General features: G+C 45.4%; 1 protein-coding gene across 1 annotated transcript in view; it reads left to right on the forward strand.

Moving 5' to 3' along the window:
- Positions 1 to 24,392, forward strand: part of MXRA7 (matrix remodeling associated 7) — a 90,354-nt gene that overhangs the window by 20,210 nt on the left and 45,752 nt on the right. The window contains exon 2 of the mRNA XM_077327679.1: positions 17,221 to 17,281. Coding sequence (XP_077183794.1) covers positions 17,221 to 17,281 — 61 coding nt within the window. The remainder of the gene's footprint in view (positions 1 to 17,220; positions 17,282 to 24,392) is intronic.

A 24,392-nucleotide genomic window follows, 5' to 3' on the forward strand; every position in this document is an offset into this window, starting at 1 on the left:
CTGTAATGTCTAGGTTGGCCCTTGGTGTCTTATTGTACTGAGGCATTACTTGCAGCTGTGATTCATACCTGGATGGGGAGTTCCCTCCCTTCTGTTGGGAGACCTATTCTGCCTGCCCGATGCCTTTAATAACTGTGTAGAAGAAAAGCTGAAGGCAGGGAGAGCTTGTCTTGAGGGTGTGAGAAAAGGCTGTTTATATTAGGAACACCTGAAATGGCCTTCTAACACCCCATCTAGCTCAGTCTTGCCTCCTCTGATTGGCAGTAGCCCTCAGGCAGAAGGGTTCTTTCCCAACACCCAAACATTCTTTAATGAGACATGCCAGAAACTGAACCTGAGATTGTATAATTCCAAAATTTGTGCTCTGACACTGACCAGAACAACTGTGAAAGATAAAGGATTGGGAAATACTTAGAGACAGATTCCTGTTCTCCTTAGCATCTGGTCACCAGTTCTCACCAGTAATCAGGAAAAAAGAGAGGTATTTATTTTCTCCTTCATTTCTATGGAACTCCTTCTTTGAGTTCAACTTATGTGTATCCATGCACATCATGTATGCACCTGCACAAACAGGACAGCAATCTCACTTGACTGTTTCCTTCCTTTTGCTGTCTGCAGGACCAGCTCCTTTCTTGTAAACGAGACTTCACTCTCTTAGGTATACCTCCCGTTGGCCCCTCACATCTCCTTTAGATCAGCAACTCATCCAGCTGGGGTATCTGCTTTTGCAGCTTTGTCCTTTAATAGAAGAGATGTAGATGCAGGATGAGGGTGAAAGGGAACAGTCCATGAGGTAACTGTTTATCTGGCCATTCTCCTTGAAGCAAAAGGCTACCTCTCCCCTGCTTTCATTTCCAGACTCCATTCTCCCCTTTCCTCTTGCAACGTCTTGCATCAGGCTGAGATCAGAAAGCAGAGCCATAAATGGCAACTTGCAGCATACTTCAGTAATACTGCCAAGAGTTATTTTTCCAAGCTGTGGCTTCCCTTAAACTCCCCTTTCAAAGTTCAGTGTTTGCATTCCCTTCACACCCTTCCCTCCTCTCTTGGATGGAGGGATTATATATCTTTCTCTTCCAGCCCTTCTGCTTGAAATTGCGGCTTCACCTTTAATATTATTTTTTTAAAGGCCAGCAGGCTGACTTTACTTCTTGTTTTTCTTCTGTAAGAAACTTCTGGCATTTACCTGTTGAAGGTTGTGTATGGTCTGGGATGTGTGTGTCTGTGTGAAAGAGAACAAAAAAAGGTGATATCATGGGTCTTTCAGCGAGAAACTAAAAAATAGATTGCTGACTAGTTTCAGGGAAAAGGATCCCAGAATAGCTGATGTCTGCTCTTTTGCTCACTATTTCCTTCTGTCATAAGGTTAGAATCATGGCTGTCAGTACTGAACATACCTGGATTCCTTGGGAATTGATCTAGCAGTAGGCAGGATTTGGGGTGGGGAGGGACCTCAATGGTATATAAAGCTATAGAATCCACCCTCCAAAGCAGTCATTTTCTCCAGGGGTACTGATCTCTGTTGCCTGGAAATGAGCCGTAATACTGCGGGAATCTCCAGATCCCACCTGGGGATTGGCATCCCTATTCCAGAGGGGCAGGTCAAGATGGGTAGCTGAGTGAGTATAGCAAACGAAAAGAGCAAGAATCCAATTGCACCTTAAATATTAACTATTTGTGGCAGAGGATGGGCTTTCACGAGTCTGAAAAAGTTAGCAGTGACTCCTGAAAGTCTTTAAGGTGCTACGGGACTCTTGCTCTTTTCTGCTGGAAAAGAGGCAGGACTTGGCTTCTGCTTTCACTCTTCCTGTTACATTCAGATGTCCCTGACCCCAAATTCATCATTGTTTGGCAGAAAACAAAAAAGAAAAAACAATTTGCCTTTAACCCTAACTCCTAAAAAATCCAAAAGATGTTTTACTAAATAATGGTGCTTTAATTCTTTCAATCCCTGACTAGTTTTTCCTCCAGGTGTTTCATGCAGTTGCACACAAGTTAGTTATGCCCAGTAAAAAAAAAAGTATAACTTTTAGAGGGAGGGATCATCTTACAATCAGGGACACCTTCCTTTTGAGTAAGTACGGTAAACGCATCAAACATATTTGATCGTATAAGTTCCCATTTTATGCAACTTATACTTCTTTCAGTTTAACAGACAGAGAGGCCAAGTTCCAGCAAGGAACTTTGGTCTGATTTAGCAGATGAGGTCTTGCAAAGTTCATTGTCTATAGCACTGGTTGGATCACCTCAATAAAGAAACATTCCCCAGGTACTATCTTACAAGTAAGTGATGTGGGGGTGGGCAAAATTGATCCTTAAAATAATTTTTTTGGGAGTCAGGGCAGCCGTCCATCAAGAGATAGAGCTGGGTGTCATCAGCATACTAATGACAGCCCTGTCCAAAACTCTGGCCCACCTGGGCAGAGGGTGCATAAAGATGTTGAACAATGTGAGGAACAGTATCACACCTTGATTGAAGCCATCCAGCTGACAAGTCTAGGGCATTGGGTTGAATCCTGCCCTACCCCTATTCTTCTCCATGGAGCAAAAGTTGAAGGCTTCCTCCAACTTAAGTGGCTCTCCAGTTGGAAAAGGGCTATATGGAAGATGCAACAAGGTTTCTAATTCTTTTGAGGAAACCATGTAGATAGGGTTGCCAGGTCCCCCAGGTCAATTGGTGGGGGTTGGGGTTAGGGTTGTCAGCTCTAGATGGGGAAACTCCTGGATATTTGGGGATGGAGCCCCCTCCAAAGCATCTACTTTCTCCGGGGGAACTGATCTCTGTAGTCTGTAATTCTGGGGGATCCCAGGTCCCACCTAAAGACTGGCATCCATAAACATTGGGTGCATTGGAACTAGGGTTGCCAACCTCCAGGTGCTGGCTAGAGATCTCCTGGGATTACAACTGAGGCAATAGAGATCAGTTCACCTGGAGAACTGATCCGTGGTATTATATCCTATTGAAGTTCCTCCCCTCCCATCAGTGGAAATGTTGCTCTGGTGTCCATTTTGGAAGCTGACTTATACAGCTCTGACAGAGATCTAGCCTAGGCCCAGGGGCCCAGAGTGGTCCACATTTGGTATTCAGTACTTTGCACCCTAAAGAACCATAATGATTACAGTTGCCAGCACTGGGTTGGGAAAAACCTAGAGACCTTGGGAATGGAGCCTGCTGAAGACAAGATTTGGGGAAGGGAGGGACTTAAATGGGGGTTTAATGCTATACAGTCCACCTTCCAAGTGGCCGTTTTCTCCAGGGGAACTGATCTCTGTTGCCTGGAGATGAGCTGTAATTTCAGGGGATCCCTAGGTCCCGCCTGGAGGCTGGTATCAGCTGTGCTTTGGAGTCAGGTTTGGTAGAAAAGGCTGCAAAAACCAAACATCTGCTAGGCCCTTCTGTGGCCAGACGAGTACTGGGAGAGTGAGATTGATGCAAAGAGAGAACACAAACACAGCTGTGGCCATCCAGAAGCTGACTCAGTAGCCTGGGGCAGCTGTTGGGGAAGGAGGCCCCATTATTAAGCCTCCAGAAAAGTGATCTTTGTCTGTCACGGCAGCTGTCTGAATTGCCAGTGGATGTGGCAGGCCTCCAGATGTCCCCTTGATGTGCCTCTTCCCCCAGGCAGGAAAGTTTCCTTTGCCCTCTTTCCTAAAAGGAAGACTCCTTCCTTGCTATTTGTGTAGATGCCATTCTCCAAGCCACAGCAAACATCAAAAGGCCCCAAGTCCAAGGGTGCCACAGCCCATGATCTTAGAAAAGCTGAGTGGATGCTCCTTCGCCAAGAGTCAAGGCCTCCCCACCAGGTTTCCCTCATCACATTTCAGCTTACAGGGAGATTTCACTTAATAACTCTATGGGAATTTCTGTACAGCATGGAGTTACTCTGTGGGGTTGAGTGGATCCCAGGATCCAGCTGCTACCCAGCACACTAGACTGAAGGGGATAACAGGCTGGGCATGAGTTGGGCCAGAATTACAGCTCATCTACAGACTACAGAGATCAGTTCCCCTGGAGAAAACAGATGCGTTGGAAGGAGGACTCTGTGGCATTGTACTCTACTGAGATCCCTCTCCTCCTCAGGCTACATTCCCAAATCTCCAGTAATTACCCAAACTGGAGCTGGCAACCATACCCCTCATACCCTGCCAGTGGCCAAAGGGGATCTGGCAACCCTTATATCAAAATGTCACAAACTGAAAACAAAGTCCGTGTGCAACAAGGCCAATTATTTATAGCACCACTAGCAATAATGGCCATTGTGTGAAAAAACGCAATGGACTGTAGCAAACTGGAGATAGGATCTGAGCCAGCAAGAATCTTAATGGAGAAGTAATTGTGCAATAAATGAGCAGGCAGTGTGATGCAGCGGTAAAAAAGGCGAATGCAATTTTGGGCTGTATCAACAGGGGCATCACATCAAAATCACAAGATGTCATAGTCCCATTGTATACGGCACTGATCAGACCACACCTGGAGTACTGTGTGCAGTTCTGGAGGCCTCACTTCAAGAAGGATGTAGATAAAATTGAAAGGGTAGAGAGGAGAGCGACGAAGATGATCTGGGGCCAAGGGACCAAGCCCTATGAAGATAGGTTGAGGGACTTGGGAATGTTCAGCCTGGAGAAAAGGAGGTTGAGAGGGGACATGATAGCCCTCTTTAAGTATTTGAAAGGTTGTCACTTGGAGGAGGGCAGAATGCTGTTTCCGTTGGCTGCAGAGGAGAGGACACGCAGTAATGGGTTTAAACTACAAGTACAACGATATAGGCTAGATATCAGGGGCAAAAAATTTCACAGTCAGAGTAGTTCAGCAGTGGAATAGGCTGCCTAAGGAGGTGGTGAGCTCCCTCTCACTGGCAATCTTCAAGCAAAGGTTGGATACATACTTTTCTTGGATGCTTTAGGATGCTTTGGGCTGATCCTGCGTTGTGCAGGGGGTTGGACTAGATGGCCTGAATGGCCCCTTCCAACTCTATGATTCTATGATTCTAAAGCCTGTTGTACAAAGAAATACAACAGGCTCTAGAAAACTGTTGATGCTCAGGAGAAAATGGGCGTATAAGTATTATATATATATTTATATATATAATCTAAGAAATTAAATAAACCCTTCCCTTAAAATGTAGAACAATTCTATCTCACTCTTCCTCCAAGGATCTCATATATGGTTCTACCCTTCCTCATCCACCCACCCACCCTTAGGTGTGTTAGGCTGAAAGTGGGAAAGAGAGAAAGAGAGCAACTGGCAGACTCCAGAAGAGGCTTGCTCATCCATGAAGTAAGGCAAGGCATGTCATTGGTTCTCAGAGGACAGCTCAGATGGTGAAATGGACATCACTGGACTTTTAAAAAGAGTGGCAGGCTCATCATGGCCTGTCCTTGCCTTGCTAATTTCAGGCTGGGAAATTCCTGGCAGTTTGGGGATGGAGCCACAGGAGGGCAAGGACCTCAAAAGGGTATAACGCAACAGAGCTTACCTTTTCAAACAGTCACTACACTCTGCTATTTCTGTCTGCTACATAGCTGATGATGTCTGCCCTTCTGAAGCCTGGGGCCTATTGCTGGCAACTGCAGTTATTATTTTTGTCTGCAAAGTTAAGTTGTTGCCCGTTAAAGTTGGAACATTTAATTCTCCCCAAACTCCTACTGTCCACTTCTCTGTAAAGCCTTTTTATTTGAGTTCCCAAGCTAACTCTGCTTGCAGTTCTGGGCCACTCACTTATGCCTTTGATTTTGTAGGACCTTCCTGGCAAATGCTGATTTTTATTTACCAGGCCTGGCTTTACCAAAGTCGCTTCAGCCCGTGTCTCTCCAGACATTTACTTGTTTACCATTTACAGTTATAGGCTCTAAATATTCCTAAATATTGCTCTCAAGACCCTTGCTGGTCTGTCTGTTTGTACTTCCTGTGGCTCAGAGTCTATCACTGGGGTTTCAATGGCTGTTCTGCCCTTTCTGTGGACAATAAGCCTTTTGGACAATAAGCCTGGCAGTCATAACAGACTATCCCTAGTTTATAGTTACCAGGCGTCCTGACTCTGGCGTGAGAGCCCCGCCTTCTTCTGGAAAGTCCCGCATCCCGCTGGACTCTCCAGAAGTCCCACTGTCCCTCAAATGGGGGAGTGGCAGGGCTCCACGCAAGCCAACTCATGGTCAGCCAGGCAAAGTCGATCTGGAGCAGTGCGGCTGGCTGAGGGGAGGCAGGAAGGATGGAGGCCAGCCGTGACGTCACCGCTTCCGTCCCTCCTTCCCACGGCCTCCCTGAGGCTGGCCCAGAAGTGCCCGCTGTGGGGGTGCCGGCCCAGTCCTTGCTGTCCCTCAAGCGGGCAGGAGGGGCCTCGGCGGTGCAGCTGCACACTGCAAAGCACATGGAGCCATCACCGCTCTCCCTGAAAGATGCCCAGAGTGGGCAGGGGAGGAGAGGGCGGAGAGCAGATGGCCAGGAGGAGGAGGAGGAGGAGGAGGTGGCAGCGGGAGGCAGCCGTCTCATTGGAGCATCCCCTGTCGCCCGTCGTCCCTGCCTTTCCCTTCATTGTGCTGGGATGCTGCCCCCCTCTCGCAGTTGTGCACTCCCCAGTCAGCCCACCCGCGGTTTGTGCGTGTTTCCTGGTGAGTCGCCCAGAGCACCTCGATGCAGAAGGATTCAAGTGGGTAGCCATGTTGCTCTCAAGTAGCACAACAACATCTGAGTCCAGGGTCGCCTTTTAAGTCCAACAAAGATCTGTTCAAGGCATGAGCACCACTGTGCATGCACACCTCCTCAGACCAAGGAAGCGTGCATGCACGCAGAAGCTCATGCCTTGAATAAATCTTTGATTCCAAGAATACGCTTTTGCGAGGGACAGAGGTTTTAGGCGGGTAGAATTTGAGTCCAGTGGTAGAATTTTTAAAAAGCAATAACACATTCTGGGGTATCAACTTTCACGAGTCAATGCTTATCTACCTGTAGAAATGAGGTTTTTTTTTTTACTTTGAAGAAACTATGTGGCTGTGACCTTGGACTTATGAAAGCTTAAACCATGGAAAATTTAGATGTATTTTCCTTTTCCATAACAAGTACCATAGAAAGAAAAGTAATCTGAGAGGGGTGTGTTGTTGTGTCTCTGGACTGACCCTTTTATAAAATAAATTAAAAAAAAAAGCTAATTGCACTGGGAAAGCAGGTAGCAAGTAGGAGAGAAAGCTCTCCAGGTATCTTAAAAGGTTTTAACAATTTAACACATTCATGTTGTATATACCTTTAAGTTTTTTCCAGCTGATGCCTGGCTAATGCTGTCTTGTGAGATCTCTGACAGACATTGTCCTGAAGTGCACATACCTCCTTTCCCATGGACTGAAACCCAGTGAGAAGATCATTTTTTTCTATTCTGACTGTGTGCTTCAGGACCCCTCTGCCTGGCTTTGCTGACTTGGAGATCTCATTTTTTTGTATCTTTTCGGTATATTTGTCTCTAGCTTCCGTTGGTGCTTTAAAATATATTTTAAATTCATCTTGGGATTTTTTCATAACTGGTTCAATTTTTAATAATATGTTAAATCAGACACTCTTCCTGTCTCTTTTGTTCTGTTAACATCTGCATGGTGACCATTCTGAGAATACAATCACATACAACTACAACAGTCTATAGCCTGGTTCTTAAAAATGCAAAATACATGAACAGAATTAATTAATATACTTCTTGTAAGTATGGGAGGTGAAATGAAGTTATAATGAAGAGAGGATGTGGGGGCGTGCATGTTTGTGTGCCCATGTGTGTGTAAATCAAATGAAAGCAACAGACCAAACTTTTAATTAGGAACCCCCCACCACCACCACCACCACGCTTGATCTCCAAGCTGTGGAGGCTTGAGTGGTGATTCCAGACCTTCAGGCCATGCCTGGAGGCTGGCAACCCCCCCCCCCCCCCGGTGTCTCCAAGCTGTTCAGGATTAAGTGGTGATTCCAGAAGTCCAGGCTATGCCTGGAGGTTGGCAACCCCCCCGGTCAATGGTGTCCCTCTTTACCAATCTTAAAATCTGGTCACCTTATCCTAGTTGTCTATTTTGTATGGGAGTGTTCTGCCTGAGAGGGTTGGTGTTTGATGGCTTCATATTCTCTGTGGTACTCCAAACTTTATTTTTCTTGATGGGAGGTGAGAAAAGAGATTCCCTCCCCCCCCCAGTGCCCCCCAATCTCATCTAATAAATTGATTTCAGCATGGTTTTTGGTTTTTTATCCCTCAGGAACCATTTAAAATTGTGAGGGAACTTTCGTATAGAAGGGCCCTAAGCCTATCAGTTGCTTTGGTTCTTCAAAAGTTTTTATTTTACTCCCTTCAACCCACCTTTTCAAGGCTCTGTCTAGGCAACAACCTAGGCAACAATATATATATATATTACAATACTATGTTTGCATTCTATGAAACTTTTTGTTGCTCCATATAGACCAAATTTTTAATCAAGACCCCCCCCCCCCAGTCAATGTTGTCCTGCTTTACCAATGTTAAAATCTGGTCACCTTAAGGTAGTCCCTTCTCTACGCATCAGCTGCCCAAAGTGCTCCTTAGAAGAAAAACTGGATTTTTATACCCTGTTGTTTACTACCCAAAGGAGTCTCAAAGCGGTTTACAAACACCTTTTCCGTTCGTCTCCCCACAATAGACAACCTGTGAGTTATGTGGGGCCGTGAGAGGTCTGAGAGAACTGGGAATGGACTGCAGTGACCCAGCAGGCCTCAGGTGTTTCAAAGCATTTTCCAATCGTCTTCCCTTCCTGTCCCCATAGCAGACTCCTGATGAGGGAGGTGGGGTAGCGAGCCTCACAGGGAAGCTGGCAACCCTAAGAGGAAGACTGTCTGTATACAGCAGTCTTGACCTTAGTAAGGTTTTTTTATATTGGTTTATTTGCCAGGCCAATGTTGGAAAAAGTCAAGTCAGTTCCCATGTGTCCAGCCATTTGCTTGTTCACTATTTACAGTTTCAGTCTTTAAATATTTATTTAGATCTTCCTGCACTTTCCAAACTCACAGGACTGATGCTGGTCTGCCTGTCTGTGCTCCAGAATACAAACAGTTGCTGGTAAGGACTGGACATAGCCCATAGCCCAGGAGGGACACACCTGCACCACTCCCTTCCCAACTGCAGACAAAAATGGCTCCTTTGAAGGCTGGACTCTGAGGCATTGTACGATTTTGAAGTCCCATCTCCAAACCTCCAGGAATATTTCCAACCCAGGGGTAGCCAACCTCCAGGTGGGGCCTGGAGAGCTCCTGGAATTACAGCTCACCTGCAGAGTATAAAGATCAGCTCCCCAGGCAGAAAGGGCTACTTTGGACAGGGTTGTGGTAGAGAAGAAACGTTTAAGGCCTCCCACACAGGTTGATGTTGAATTGAAAGACTTGAGGCCTACTGCACAGGGTTGTTATGCAGATGAAACAGGAGACAAAAGAACCAGTATTGTCTGCAGAATAACGTTGTACAGCAGCCTCAAATCTGCAGAAAGTTGCAAAGAAGAAACAAACATGTTTTGGCTGTGTCTAAACCCTGGGCAGAGCAGTATTTTAAGTGAGAAGGGGCTTTTCTGTGGCCTCCCTGTCAGCCAATTGTTTGGCAGAAGGGGAAAGTTGCCCACCCTTGAAAGGAATGCCCTGAGGCTCCCCTGCGTTGCTCTTGGAAAGGCCTCCCTCCCCTCAGTCAGAGCCTGTTAGAGGCTCCTTCACAGCAGGCCTGAAAGGGAGGGAGGGGGAAGGAGAGCACTCTCCAGCCTCCTGCCAGCTCTGTCAGGGTTCTGAGGCAATTTGCAGTTGGACTTGACAGTTAGGACAGCCTTGGGGTGAAAAGGGCTGATGCAGCCTGTGTTCTCATTCCCCTGAGCAGCCTTGCTGACCTCCTCTCCCTGCAGTGGTCAGGAGCAGACTGGCAGCCATGTCTCCAGATTGCCCTGGAACTCGGGTCTGTCCTGGTGAGGTCCCACGATCCCCCTTCCGATTGGCCCCTCTGCTTGCCATTCCAGGGCCAAGGGGCCAATCTGGGAGTTTTGATCACGGACACAGCCCACCCCAACACCCCTTACTGTTTTATTAAGAGGGAACATGATGATTAGGTAGATACCCCTGGGAAATTTACAGTATGGCACAATAGAGAGTCCATGTTTTTTGTCCCTATAAGCTTTAAACTAAGTGCATATGCATAGCACTTAAGAACATTTTGCAGAAGCCTTTACACTCTTGGAACAGGCTGTCTTCCATCACAGAATTACTGGACTTGTGGTGGTCTTGAACATTTCTCTTATCTTCAGCTTCCCTGTCAGTCTAATAGTATCAAGAGTCAGTGTGGTGTTGTGGTTAAGAGCAGCAGTCTCTAATCCGAAGAGCGTGGTTTGATTTTCCCCTCCTCCACATCCAGCCATCTGGGTGACCTTGGGCCACAGTTCTCTTAGAGCTCTCTCAGCCCCACCTACCTCACAGGGTGTCTGTCGTGGGGAGAGGAAAGGAAAGGTTTTTGTAAGCAGTTTTGGGACTTTTGGGTAGTAAAAAGTAGGGTTATAAAACCCACATCTTCTCCTGGACCAAAGCTTTCACACCAAATGCTATCCTTGCATGAAGAATATAGAACCAAGACTGAGAGCGTGCTGGATACTCCAGCCTCATGAAAGAGCAGTCAGCATTGGCACAGCTTTTAAGAAGCTAATGTTTTCCAAGTCCTTGGAGTATAATACTGAAAAGACAGGTGTCCCAGATAATGCAATCATGATGGTTTCAAATGGTATTATAATTAGGAAGCAGTTAAAATGACCAAAAAGATTCCTCATCACATAGTCAACAATTAATCTTTAAATTCATTGCGGTGTGATGTGGGCCTTCACATGAACACATTAAGCTGCCTTCTACTGAATCCGTTAGCGGCCCAGGCCAGTTCAGAAGCTAAACAGGGTCAACCCCAGCTAGTATTTGGATGGGAGGCCACCAAAGAATACTAGGGCGATAGCAAACCACCTCCGAATGTCCCTTGCCTGGCTGCCAGACAATCCTAGGATCTCCCAGCTATGCAACACTTGCCATATGATGATAAGTACTAAATACAATAATCAATGGTTCTCTAGGATTCTACAGGCAGGGGACTTTTATATTACTTAATACCCGACTCTTAACTGAAGATGCAGGGATTGAACCTGGGCCCATGCGCAGACCAAATAGGCACTCTGCAACCGAGGTGGGTGGGTTTGTCTTCTGGTTATTTTAAATGTGTACATTTACATTGATGTGAACCACCTTGAACCAGCTGGCTGGAAGTGACTGTATATTAGGATAATAAATAAAACATAAATAAAACCACTGGAGATGGCTAACAACTTGGTATTCCAAAAGCGCTAGACAAATATTCCCTTAGGTCTGGAAAAATGTGTTCCAGTCTTGTCAGTATTGTGCCATATCCATGGAGCAATTTGGTGGTGACACAGGGACTCCACTTCTTAGGTCTACTTTAGGTCCACCTGCTTGTCTGAACCTCTTTTTCCCCCAGGCATTGTACATGTCTGGTGACCACACCAAGAGAGATGATAAATAAAGGTGGGGCAGGTGAATGATTCTACAGATTGGATGAGGATCGAAAACTTAACCAGTGGGATGAAACTGCTATGTGCCATAGCCAGAACGGTATAATCACCCCGCCCCCACCACAATGAACAGCAGAAGTATTTCTTTGGTCGGGTGTATCCCTCACTGTGCAAAAGGACCAAGCTGAGCCGTCTGGTCCCTGGCATTCTTTCCACAAGGAAATCCTAGCTTGTTGGGTCATAGCTTCCTCTTCCCTTCAAATATGGGCTGGGAAAAAAGATGAATGAGAATGCTAAGGGAGCTTCCATTTTTGGAAGCACAGACTAAAATAAAGATGTGTGTATAGGAGGTGGAGATGCGGGGCTTGTGCCTGTTTGGTGAGTCAGGGGCCAGAGAATGTAAGAAGCAACTACAAAGCAAATGAATAATACACATTCCCCAGTAGTGACATCACTTGCCCAGGATACAGCAATTTTTAAAGATATTTTTCTCCACTTGCTTTTAGAGTCCCCAAGACCCTTCCTGGAAGGAGGTAACTCCTGTTTTAGCTCCTTTCTCTCCGCATTCTTGACAAAGGCAAACTGTTTATGCCTGCATTAGCTGCCTTTGTTTCTTCTTCATCTTGATTCTGTCTCTCTAATTGAGGTTGGCAGCTTCCTGCGGCTTTCCTCTCTACCCACACTGTCCTTTACAAAGAGAACAAAGTGTAGCAGCTGTAAAGGACCCATCCCCTTGAATCAAACATAGGAGATTAGATGTGCTCCTGACAGGCCCACACACCATCTGGAATCTGACCTGCCGTTCTATTTCTCTCCAGGGATACAGAGACACAGAGAGAGAATGTGTGGTACTTTCTATCTTGTTGTTGCACATTCCTGCATTTAAGTGCTAATAAAAAAGTAAGTGTGTGTGTTTGTGTGTGCTTGTGCTGTGTTCAAGGGGACTATTTGATTCGGTGACTAGGGCACTTCCAAGCATGGACTCTTCAGTGACATCTTTGCAAACTTGGAAGAGGGAAACGCAAAGTAGCTCATGGCACAAACTCTGCACTACACATGAATATTGAGCTGGCTTCCCCCACAACACCCCCAGAACTCTGGGATTCACAATGGGGCTAGAGAAGAAATGTTCTGCATCTTTAGCAGAGGCTTAATGGGATATTATTCACAAGATGGTTTTGTTTACTCCCATGTCATGAAAAGCATCAACTGCCCCCTCCCACGTGTTAAGCCTTTATTACAGAGACAAGACATTTTTGGCATTGTGTTCTTTCCATGAGCCTTCATAGAACTATTGACTCTTAAGACAAGGAATAAGTATTAAACCAGCTTTAGTCTGTTGAATTTTGTTTATTTATTGCTGTCAAGTTAGGGTGACGCCATAGGGTTTTCAAGGCAAAAGACATCCACAGGTGGTTTGCCCTTGCCTATTCCTGCATTGCAACCCTGGACTTTGTTGGTGGTCTCCCATCCAGGTAATAACCAGGGCCAACCCTGCTTACCTTCCAAGGCCTGACAAGAACAGGCTAGCCTGGGCTACGCAGATTAAGGCAGTCTGTTGTCTAAATAGGCTTAATATAAAGAAGAAGCAGTTATTCCAGTAGTTTCATCATCTTCGTTTTGCTCACCGCACTCACCGCACACACACTCTGCTGAGATGACCACTCAAAAAAGCTCTGTAAAGGAAGGAAGGCTTATCATGAATGTCTGCTTGTTCTCTACGAAGCCAAAGTGGTGGCACACTTATGATTCTCTTCTCTTTTTCTTCTCGAGGTAGGGAAAGTAGTCTTTAAAGCCCCCTCAGGACACCCCCCTCCCCGAACCTGGTGCCTACCCCAAGAGCCGCAACATTCTTATAGGACGACCCTAAGCAGAATTGCACTCTCTTAAGCTTGTTGACTAAAATGGCCTAGATTCTTCAGACTTTCAACTATACAAGCCATGAAAGACTTCTTTAAAAATCTTGTCACAGCCAATCTCAAGGAGAGAAGATCTCAAGGAGATGGTAAAGATGGCCACGAAGCAGCAGAGGAATGGAAAAGATCAAGAGAGCACTAAATTCTAGCAGTCTTATTTTGCCTTCATTCCCTCTCTGAGGAATTACATTGGCTGTTCAACTTCTTCGTTTTGCTGGTCACATTCAGAGATCAATTGGTGACAACTTCTCCAAACCATAGTTACTATTGTTCCCTCTTATATTTTGGGAAAGCCCCTGTGGGCAGAGCACTGTCTGGGCCACGTCCACCTGCATGGGCCAATCCGGTCCCTGGAGCGTCCGCCTCCAGACTTCCAGGTACTCCACAATCTGTATCATTTTCAGCTTTGCCTGTCTTCACCTGAGGCTGTCTTAGAAAGAATAAAACCATTGGTGAATCTAGCCTGGAACTGTTTACTCTCAAGCTGTTTCCAAATGGAAGATTTTTTTAGCTTTCTTACTATGGTGTGGCTAGGAGGCAGATCCACAGGACAATGTCCTCTATTCCAGTGGCCCCCAATCTTTTTCAGTCTGGGGACCAGGGGGGGGGAGGGAAGCGTGCCGGTGGCCGCAAACCAGCAGGCATGCCCCCCGCCCCTTCGTGGCACAGCGCTAGCTGTGCTGGGAGTGCAGCGAGCGCCATGCTGCAGGGGGGGGAGGTGCAGGCACTGGCATGCCAGCGCCCACAAAGCACTGCCATGCCTGCGCTTTTGCTGGCACCCGCGCCTCCCCCCGCAGCGTGCTGCTCACTCCCGGCACAGCGAGCGCACGCTGTGGGGGGGGGGGGAGAGAGGCACGTCTGCTTGCACGCCAGTGCCCGCTGCGGCCCGGTGGTTGGGGAACACCGCTTTGTCAGTCTCCTCCCCCCCAGGATTGCCAGGTCCCTCCTAGCCACCAGCAGGGGACAAGGGATAAGGGTGGTAGATCCAGGTTGGGAAACTCCTGAAGATTTGGAGCTGGAGCCTGTGGAGACCAGGGACCTCACTGGACTACAGTGCCATAGAGGCCATCCTCCAAAGCATCCATTCCCTCCAGGAAAAATGATTTCTTTAGATTGATGAACCAGAATTCTGAGAGGCTGGCATCCCTACAGCCACCTTGTTGTAATAATTCCAAAACCTGGTTTGGTGTGTTCTTTTCTAAAAAGACCAAAGTCCCTTTGCATGCTGCAAGGTAGAGAAGCAGTGAGTTTTTGCAGCTCCTGTCCACTTCAGTGTCATTTTCCTTGCCTGCCTGCCATTAGAGTGTTTGGGGTGTGTGTGTGTGTTAAAAATCAGTAACTGATACACTAGCAACAACTGATTTATTACCAAGCTGAAAAAAGCCTTCCTGAGGTGCAGGCAAAGGAGGCAGTGGCTGCAGAGGGTTGAGGCAAGGAAAATGCAGGGGAAACTATTGTGTGGATACTTCTTTGCCACTGAAAATGCCTCTGCATTCACAAAGGAAGGAACATGGGAAATCAGCACTCTGTGGAAGCGCTTACCTGCAGTTGTCTAAAGCAGGCATTCCCAAACCATGGACCTCTGGGGGTCCATATGAACTCCAGAAGGGGGGCGTGGACTTTCCCCTCCTGCCTTAATGGACTTGGCCACAAGTGAGGGAACTGGCCACCTCTGCCCAGAGGGCTCAGTGGGTCGGCTGTGGGTGTAAAAATCAAAGGGAGGAGAGTCAGGTGTGGTGTGATGTGGGGGTTCTGGGCAGTCTTCTTGGCTCCTGCCCTTCTTTTTGGCCTCCTTGAGGCAGAGCCACCATAGCAGTAGTAAAGGCAGAGGAAGAGAGAAAACGGAGGGCGATGGGTGCAGATGGTTATGTCACTTCTGGGGGCATGGCAGGAAGGCGTGGCCAGAAGACATCACTTCCAGGGGTTATCAAAGCCTGAAAATTTTGTTTCAGGGGCTCCTTCACAGTAAAAAAGAATAGTTGGAAAAGGGTGGCCTAAGGTTTCAGGCAATAGTTTGTCCCAGCCCTAGTACTGAGATTCTTCCATGACAGAAGTTGTTGCTGTTGGGGGGGGGGGGGAGGGGGAGGTCCCTCTGGAACTGTTTGCATTGCATCCTTCCGTGCCTCTAAAGCAGAATCATCTGAGTCATGGCATTTCCCTATGATATTACAGACAGTTTTCCATGCAACATCTAATACAGATGCCCGAGTGTGAGGGATGCCTGGTGAAAGATGCCACAGGCAGGAGGATTTGTACTGGTACAGGAATACCAGTCCATGAACTATAGTCTTTAAAAGAATGTTAAAGTTACATTGTGTTCTTAGAACATTGGCAAAAGAGTTGAAGGGCAGTGTGTTGTACTGGTTAAGAGCGGCAAATTTTCGTCTAGAGAACCAGGTTTGATTCCCTACTCCTACACATGCAGCCAAGTTGGGTGACCTTGTACCAGTTACAGTTCTCTCAGAGCTCTCTCAGCCCCACCTACCTCATAAGTCGCTTGTTGTGGGGAGAGGAAAGGAAGGCAGTTGTAAGCTGCTTTGAGAATCATTAGGGTAGGGGAAAGCAGCATATAAGAACCAACTCTTCTTTCAAAAGAGAAGTGCTCAGGCTGGAGGTCTGCATGGAAGTTCTGCTTTCAGTCCTCAGTCTTAATTCTGAAGTGTTTGGAGAAAGGCTGCAGCTGCTGAGCAATGAGGGGATCTCTGTTTCTTGAGTGTTTTTAAATAAAGGACGTGGAGAAAAAAAAGGAAAAGGTGGGACTAAGAGGGGTAGTTTTAAAAGGAAGGGCAGAATTACACAGCCACTGATTTACCTAGAGGGGCATCTGTGTCCAGGAGCACCGGTTTCTTCTACAAAACACAAAGAAGATGCACCCAGGAAAGTCTGAAGTTCCGCTTTCACATGCACTGAATAATGTACTTTCCATCCACTCTCAATGCATTTTGCAACTGGATTTTACTGCATGGAACAACAAAATTCACTTGCAAATGACTGCTAAAGTGGATTCAAAGTATATTATTTAGCACAAAAGTCTCTCCAAGGAAAGAAAGGCACTTTATACAAGTATAACCTTCACAACAGATGCCACATTATTCTGACACAGTGAGAAGTTGTCCAACCTATTTTGTTTTGTGCACTTGTAAATATGTCAAATGTAAAGGAGAATATGGCCTTTTAAGATTGGATGTACATGCTAGCCAAGGAAGGTTTTACCTCTGCTTTATAAAGTCCCCTTCCCCCCGATCATATACATAGTTAATGTCATATGGGAAAACATCCACAGTACCCTCCATTTCAGACTTGTCCCTTGGGTCTACTTTGGCTGTGACTGTGTTTTAAAAAATAGTAGTTGTGCACCCAGGGTTTCCTACAGTGTGGATTTTTGGTAGGGTTGCCAGCTCTGGGTTGGGACATACCTGGCAATTTTAGCGGGGGTGGGGAGAGGAGGCATTCCAGTGGGTATAATACGATCCATCACCCATAGCCATTTTATCCAGGCGAATTGATCTGTCACTTGGAAATCTGTTGTACTCCAAGGAGATCTCCAGCCACCACCTGGAGGTTGGCAACCCTAAAACTTACATTGCCTTGCCTTTTTTTTTTTTTTTGGTGCGGATTTACTTGAGGGAGACTGACTGCTTTTCTGTGGGATTGAAGGATACTTATGCCTCTGAGCTGTCATGCTTTGAGATATATGGTGGTTCTGTTTGTTTTTCAAGGACCCTTTGCAATCAGGAACTTTAAAACAGGTCTGTTTTTAATTCTGTTGCAGGAGGAAGACCAAGAATCAGAAACTGAGAAACTGGTGGTGAGGGAACCTGAGTCTGAAAACGGTACGTTCTGGGCTGTATCATGATTGGTGGTGAGGAATGGAAGCCTTCAACAGTGAAGCAAAGAATAGCATTCCTAAATGCAGTTAATACAAAGAGCCATTTAAACATCAAATGCATGTTGATTTACAGATGTGATTCCATCATACCCACCTTCCAAAACTGCCATTTCTTCCAGGAGAATGGTTTTATGTCATCTTGAGATCAGTTGTAATTCCAGGAGAAATTCAGGCCCTAGCCAGAATGATCCATGACCAACAAGGAAAGAGATATTGGGTTTGTGGTGGGAACCTGCTCTTAGCCGAAAAACAGTCCTTCTAAAATATGCATCTTAAATATGAACTATCAATGCCTGATGAAAGTGTCCAGTGGTTTTAATCCCTTTGACTTTTAAAGTCTCATCCAGACGAGCTTCTAGTATATCTCTAAGCAGGCCTTTCTCTGATGGTGTCCTGTTTTTGGCCCAACCAAACAATTTTGGGAAAGTTGGTGCCTTCCCAAAATATGAAGCTTACCCCTCCCTCTTATCATGTACAATGAGATTGTACGAACCATCGTGGAAGAGCTGGAAAGTTCCCCAGTGGCAAACCTCTGTTGTATTGCTCCCACATTAAAAGAATACCAGAAACCCTACCAAGAGATTAGTAATGTCATGAGAACACTTAAGCGGGATTTCAATTTTGTTGCCACCTCCTCCCCCACCCTTAGGATGCAATGGAAGGGGCTGATAAAGAAATGTAGCTGGTGTTACAGATCAGAATAGGATATACTTTATGTCCAGGCCTCTCCCCTGACCCAGTAAAGAGGAAAGTCCAGTGAGCTGTCGCTTTCCATTTCTTTCTTCCTAACAGAGAAGCGGAAAGGCAGAGGGAGGAGGAAGAATGTGGCAGGCCAAGCATTCCTCTCTGTGTCCGTCAGAGCCCTGCCTGCTATGTGTGAGCTGGAGAGTCTGCCTTAAATCCTAGGCTCTGCTGAAGGACTAGGGCAAAGCTGTCACTTTCTATAAATATGGCTTCCAGTGAAGCAGGTCAGGGCATGGCACTGCCACATCCCTCTCAGGGGAAGGCAGGGGATTAACTGCATGCCCCCCAGCAGCTGAAACTCAAAGCAGGCCGCTTCTTCCTCCTGATTATTGAGCTGTTAATTCTTTCAATTGCCATGCAAAGCAGGAGAAGCACAAAAGGCAAGACTGTGGCTGGAATTCCCCCCCCCCCCCAATGAGAAACCTGGCCATTCTCCATGCATTCTGTGTCAGTAGGCCTGTGCAATAGCAGAGGGGAGAGAGATCCTTAGGATAAGTTATGGTGCTGTGGAATTAACTGAACAAAAGATGGGAAACTGAGGGCCTTTTCGCACAGGGATCTTTGTTGCAAATTGTTTGCGGAATGAAAAATCGCCATTTAAAATAGTGGAATTCGCCGTTATGCATACCTGCCTTTGTAGTGGAATCAGTTGCGTTTTTTAGCGTTTCCCACAGGCTTCCGGTCTCGGCAGAAATCGCTAGAAAGGAAGCGCTATTGCCAAGCTCGTCCCGCCCCTGGCCGTCAAGCAGCCAATGGGCAGCCGTTAGCATGCTCCCAAACAGCCCCTTTCCCTTTAAGAAAGGTTTAAAAAAAAAAAAAAACGACCCATAGCAACGAATCTAGGTAGATTCGTTGCTACGGAGAGACCCATCCAGCTGCCTAATGTGAGCTGTCGTTTGATTGTATGATCGTTTGCACGCTGCCTCGAGTGATAAAAAAAAAATCCCCCCCCCCTCTCACGGGCCCGATTTTCGGCTGAATTTATTTGTAAAAAATAAAGGGACTTTATTTCAGCAAACGGGCTTTTCAGTGGTTTGTGCTTAGTGACTAAAGGTGAAGGACTGAAGCCAGGGAAGCCTCTAAACAGAAAGAGGCTCGCCAGTGCGTTTATCCCCGCTCGCTCGGAGAAAAAAAAATGGCGATCGCTTCGCCGGAAGTTTGGAGGAGAGAGCCAGGGGGAGGGACTTTGAAGAACCAGCAACAATGGTAACGCACAGGTCTTTAGCGCTACTGTTGCAGATTGGTTGCAGGAGTGTATCGCTATCCGGAGGGTGAATCCACTTTTCTGGATTCCCCTGAAAGCGCCACAACGAAGCGCTTTTTGCTGATTGGTTTCAGGATTGTTGCAGATTGTCTACGACGTCGTGGGTTATGGCAAATTAGTAGCGTTTCCAAATAGCAACCATTCTGCTACTTTGAAGCCGTGCGAAATGGCCCTGGGTGTTTGCCAAGCCTGCAAGTTAACGGCCAAGTGGATGGATGTCACATTAATGTAGCTGCCAGGCCTGCTTAGCCCTTAATTCTGTAAGGCTGCATGCAGTGAATGAGGCTGGATGCTCTTACAAGATTCTTGCTACCATCCCATATCCCTTTTGTAATCCCAGGACAGGATTTTCACATGTCCTAGCTCAACTGTAAAACAGATATTGGGACTACTGTCTTTCCCATATGGTTACATTTCATCAAACTAGAATAAAGAAATCTTGTGCAGATTTTACTAACTGATTCAAGGTCTCCTAGTGGCATTGCTTTACAAAAGGATGGAACAATTGAAGCATTTTTGGTGGATTTTTTAATTAAAAACTAACAAAAAAAGGAACATTAGGCTTGCAAACAAACAAAAGTGTATAAAAAATATCACCTCTAGACATCTCATTAGAATCTCAGTTTTTATTTTGTTTCAAATTAAGTTCTAGTCCTCATGGTTTCAGAGAAAATGTTGAAATATAGGTATGTACACTTTTTAAAAAATTGCTATTTTTCACATTTGGATTTCAGGAAAGGATCCAAATGCTAATGTTCAGGTACATTCAAGTCCCCCGATACCATTCTGGAATATGAGTTCAGTTTTTAGGGGGATTCTGGAATTGTTCAGGTTACATTATTCCCTATGGGGATATTTTTCTGGAAAACTGCAGAGGCTGTTTTTCAGCCAAATGAAACTAAAACTGTGGCAGAGCTGGTGCTGCCTAGCCACTACAGCTCCTCCAAGTTTCAAGCAATTTAGACCAAAGAGACTGATAACATAGGCTCCTAAACTAGGTGTCCCCAGGCATCTAACTTGTATCAATTCTTATGGCAGGGAGGGACTTCAAAAGCCAAATACGAAAGTCAAGATTTAAAAACCAGTAGCTAAAACACAAAAAGCAACTACTGGCCAAAAGCCTCCACAGGCAAACAGAACCAACAAGCCCAATAGAGCCATCATCAAACCAGAGAATCACAGGAGACAGAGATATAAACCAGAAGTGACACAATATAGTACTCTGCATAAATTCTATGGTAAATTCATAAATTCTTTGTGCAATGCTAGAGCATTCCTTTATGTCACTTTCAGTTTAAAGCAGAAGTGATATAGGCGTGCCGGCATAAAGTCGATGCACTTTGCCCTGCCCTCAGTTGCTCTTGGGGGTTGCTAGCAGCAGCCTGGCAACCTGAATTCTTCATTACTGGCACACTCCTTCATGTCCCTGACTCCCAACTCCGGCCTGTTGCCATGCCATGCCATGCCATGCCAGCCAACTCTGATGTAAGATAAGTTGCCCATTCTAGCTCCAAAATGAAAATTTTTAACATCAAGGGCTTTCTTGAAGCCCATCTTTATATCTCAGTGATATCCCTCAACATCCAGCTTAGAGGTGTTTTCAGCTATTGCCACCCCCCCCCACACCATATTTTGTTTTACAAAAATTTTAAAAGCCAACTCAAATACAACTTGCCAAGTCTAGAAAGGATCTCTGGAGTGGTTTGTCTGGTGTGGGGTTTAAGGGATTAGTCTATCAGTTGATTAGTATATGATTAATTGATTAATTTGAGAGGGTAACACAAACATTTATCCAGCTCAGACAGATGGTGACATACAAAGCATGTATTCAAATGAGTAGCCGCGTTGGTCTGAAGTAGCACAATAAAATCAGAGTCCAGTAGCACCTTTAAAACCAACAAAGATTTACTCAAGGCATGAGCTTTCGAGTGCAAGCACTCTTCCTCAGACTACAAACTGACCATCATAACAGTAGGAATATATAAACAAAAGTTAATCTTGTTACATTATTAAACTGTGTCATAGCATCCACCAATCAAACCCCTCGAACCCTTTTGTAGTTCACACGGACATATTAGAAATAAAACTGTCAAAGCCAGTGATCCATTGCTCACACCCTGTGACTGTTAGTAATATGTAATATGTAATGTAATTTTGAATTCTACTTTCTGGTCCCAGGACAAGATAGCTGCCAGCTTAGCTTCTACTTGTAAGAAAGTTTCACACTGGTATGGAGACTGATGGGGCCCAACAGTAAATAGTAGAGTGTGAACCATGGATAATGTCCGCAAGCATACTTTTAGCACAAGCATACCTTTAACACAGCACCAGATTGAGGAAGGGATTCCAAATAAATGGGTAAAACACAATTCCTCTGTCCCTCCCTCTAAACATGCCCTATCAGATGTTAAAATATAGGACAGTCTCCTTAGTTTAGGATGTTATAAATCTTTACAGAGTTTCCATTATTTTGCAACTTCTTCCATCTCTTCCAGCCATCACATAGTTCATGGCTACCTCCTCCAGGGTTGAATCTGCATGGAGCTTTTATTCCAATCCCAGGTCAATTCAATCCCTGCCATCGACACTGAATGCAATTTCCATTTTGATTTGGGGTGATTTAAATTTTCCCTCTGCAACAAGCATGATTTATGTGACCCTACCTTTCCCCAGCAATATCCTGGAGTGGATATAACCCTTGATATTTGAAAAATTGGCATCAGTCCGCATGTAGCTGTCTGCTTTCCCTGAAATAACTTGCTGCTGAGCCTCCAACATTGTAGAAAAGCCCTGATTGGCCAGGACGTGAGTTCAAAAGGCTTCCTCCTTCACTGGTTGCAAGGCTTCCCTTAAAGGGGAACCCCTAACTTCTCTCAGCAGAAGTTCTAGAAGCCCTAACTTCTCTTGGCAGATATTTGCCTCTTGGATTTTTTCCCCCTCCTCTGCTGTCTCCAATCCTCCCTTCCCCCAGTTCAAGAAAAGAAAGAGGCTCCTGCTGCGCTTGGCTTCCCTAACCTCGTGCAGAACACTTTTCTGTTTCAATGGGGGGGGGGTAGAGGAAAACCCGAGTTCAAATTGATCTGAATTCAGCAAGATCCACAACGGAATAAACTAAGTAAGTGCAGAATCAGCCCAGAACTCAGCTGAGTTCTATCAGTTATTATGGACACAAGCAACCAAGATCTTCCTCCTTGCTTCCAGGGGTTTTATCTCCTTTTCCCCTCCCACTGACCTAGTCAGGCCATATCAAGGAAGCTTTTCCAAAGTCTCTAGAAATTTCTTCCTAAAGCCATTCTAGTCTTAATTCCTTCAAAAATCTCTTCCCTGCTTGGGTGTGTGTGTGGACTGGCCCATCCAATTGTCTCTATCTAGACACATGTGTGAAGGTAGACAGAGGCAAGTCTGGAAAGCAACTGAACTGACTTCCCACCTTTCTGCCCATTTTCTGCCCTCATTCACTGTTAAAATTCACAGTGAATGGTTTGCTCATTTCAAATCCCCAAAGAAAAAATGCATTTCTTCTCTCACTGATGCTTGCTTTCAAAAGAGCTTTCAAAGAGTTGTTAGTTTTTTCTTGGGAGAAGACTGATGTACTTACATAGCACACATTATTATCCCACTCTGCCGCTAAGGAGCTTAGGAGGATATACATGGAGTCAAACTCATTTTATCCTGAGCCCAACCTTTTGATGTAAATCAGGCTGAAAGACAGAGTCTTGATCAAGACCAGTGAGTGAGCTTTACAACAGAAAACAGGGCTTTGAGACCTAGGATTCCCCAGTCCAAGGCCAACCGGCTGCACTGTCATCTGAACATTCAAGAGCTACTCTTTCCTACTCCCCACTGACTAAATCATCATCATTGCCCATTTCTTGCTTTACCCATACTGTGTCTGTCTTGCAAAAAATAGGGAAGAACACAAATGGGAGCTCTGCCCTCCTTGTCCCACTTTCTTGTCCCCTTGAGGCCCCATGCATAGCTGCAATCCTACTGGCTCAGGAGGATTATAATATTTATAGATCACCTTTAATCCTCACCTACCATGGCTACAGAGGAGGATGAGCATTATTTCTGCATGCTAATGAAAGAAGAAGAAGAATGAAAAATGCTGTATATAACACTTGCTGAAGCTCATAACAAAAACTAGGATTTGCCCCCTTTCTTTACTGCCCCTGACCCTCTAGCATCATATTCACATTAGAAAGTAAGCACATGTATTTTCTTTACTACCAGGTCTTCAGCACTCCTAAAAAGATATCTGGAGAACACTTTAGAGTTGCCAAATTCAATCTGTTTGAAGGCTTTTTTGTTTTGATTATGTGATTTTGTCCACAGCAGTTGCGCCTTGCTGAACAGTCAAAATGAACGATCCCTTGAAATATTTGCTTCAAGGATTCCAAATGAAACAGGAAGGAAGGTGCCTATGCCTTTAATAATTCCTCCGTATAAAGGAGAATTTCACAACTACAGAGCAGAGGGGAAACCCAACTCTTGAATATTTGTTTGTAAGGCAAGTGTTAAAGAAAGCGGAGCCCTATCAAAATACAAAAATATGTACCCCCCTGTGTAACCCAGCAAAACCCTGGCTGAATAAATTTCACTGTTGAATCCTTCCAGATGACGAAATAAGAATGATTTAAGACAGACCTTTGTAGTTTTCATAGGAGCCAGTCAACTCTGAAGTTGCTCCAAAGACAGCAGACATTTAAAGATTATCCATTCCAGTATCAAATTGAAATGTAATAACTTACAACCACATGTATAACTAAGGTGTGAGTGTTGTATCTATAGCAGCCTTTCTAATAACAGTTTCTTCAGCTGTTCCAATGATTCTTCCAGAAAGAGTCATTGAAGCAACATGTGGGCCGTCTGTCTGAAAGAGTTTACAGTGGATATAATATGGGAACTGCATGCACTATGCAATATTTAACTGTATGCACTAAATGATCCCCCCTAAGTACAAACTAATTGGAGCCATTCTCTCAAACTTTAACTCCCATCTCCCCTCCCCCTTTTTATAAGGAAATAAAATGATAGCCGTCGACTT

This window comes from Paroedura picta, chromosome 3 (assembly GCF_049243985.1).
Source record: "Paroedura picta isolate Pp20150507F chromosome 3, Ppicta_v3.0, whole genome shotgun sequence".
Taxonomy (NCBI): domain Eukaryota; kingdom Metazoa; phylum Chordata; class Lepidosauria; order Squamata; family Gekkonidae; genus Paroedura; species Paroedura picta.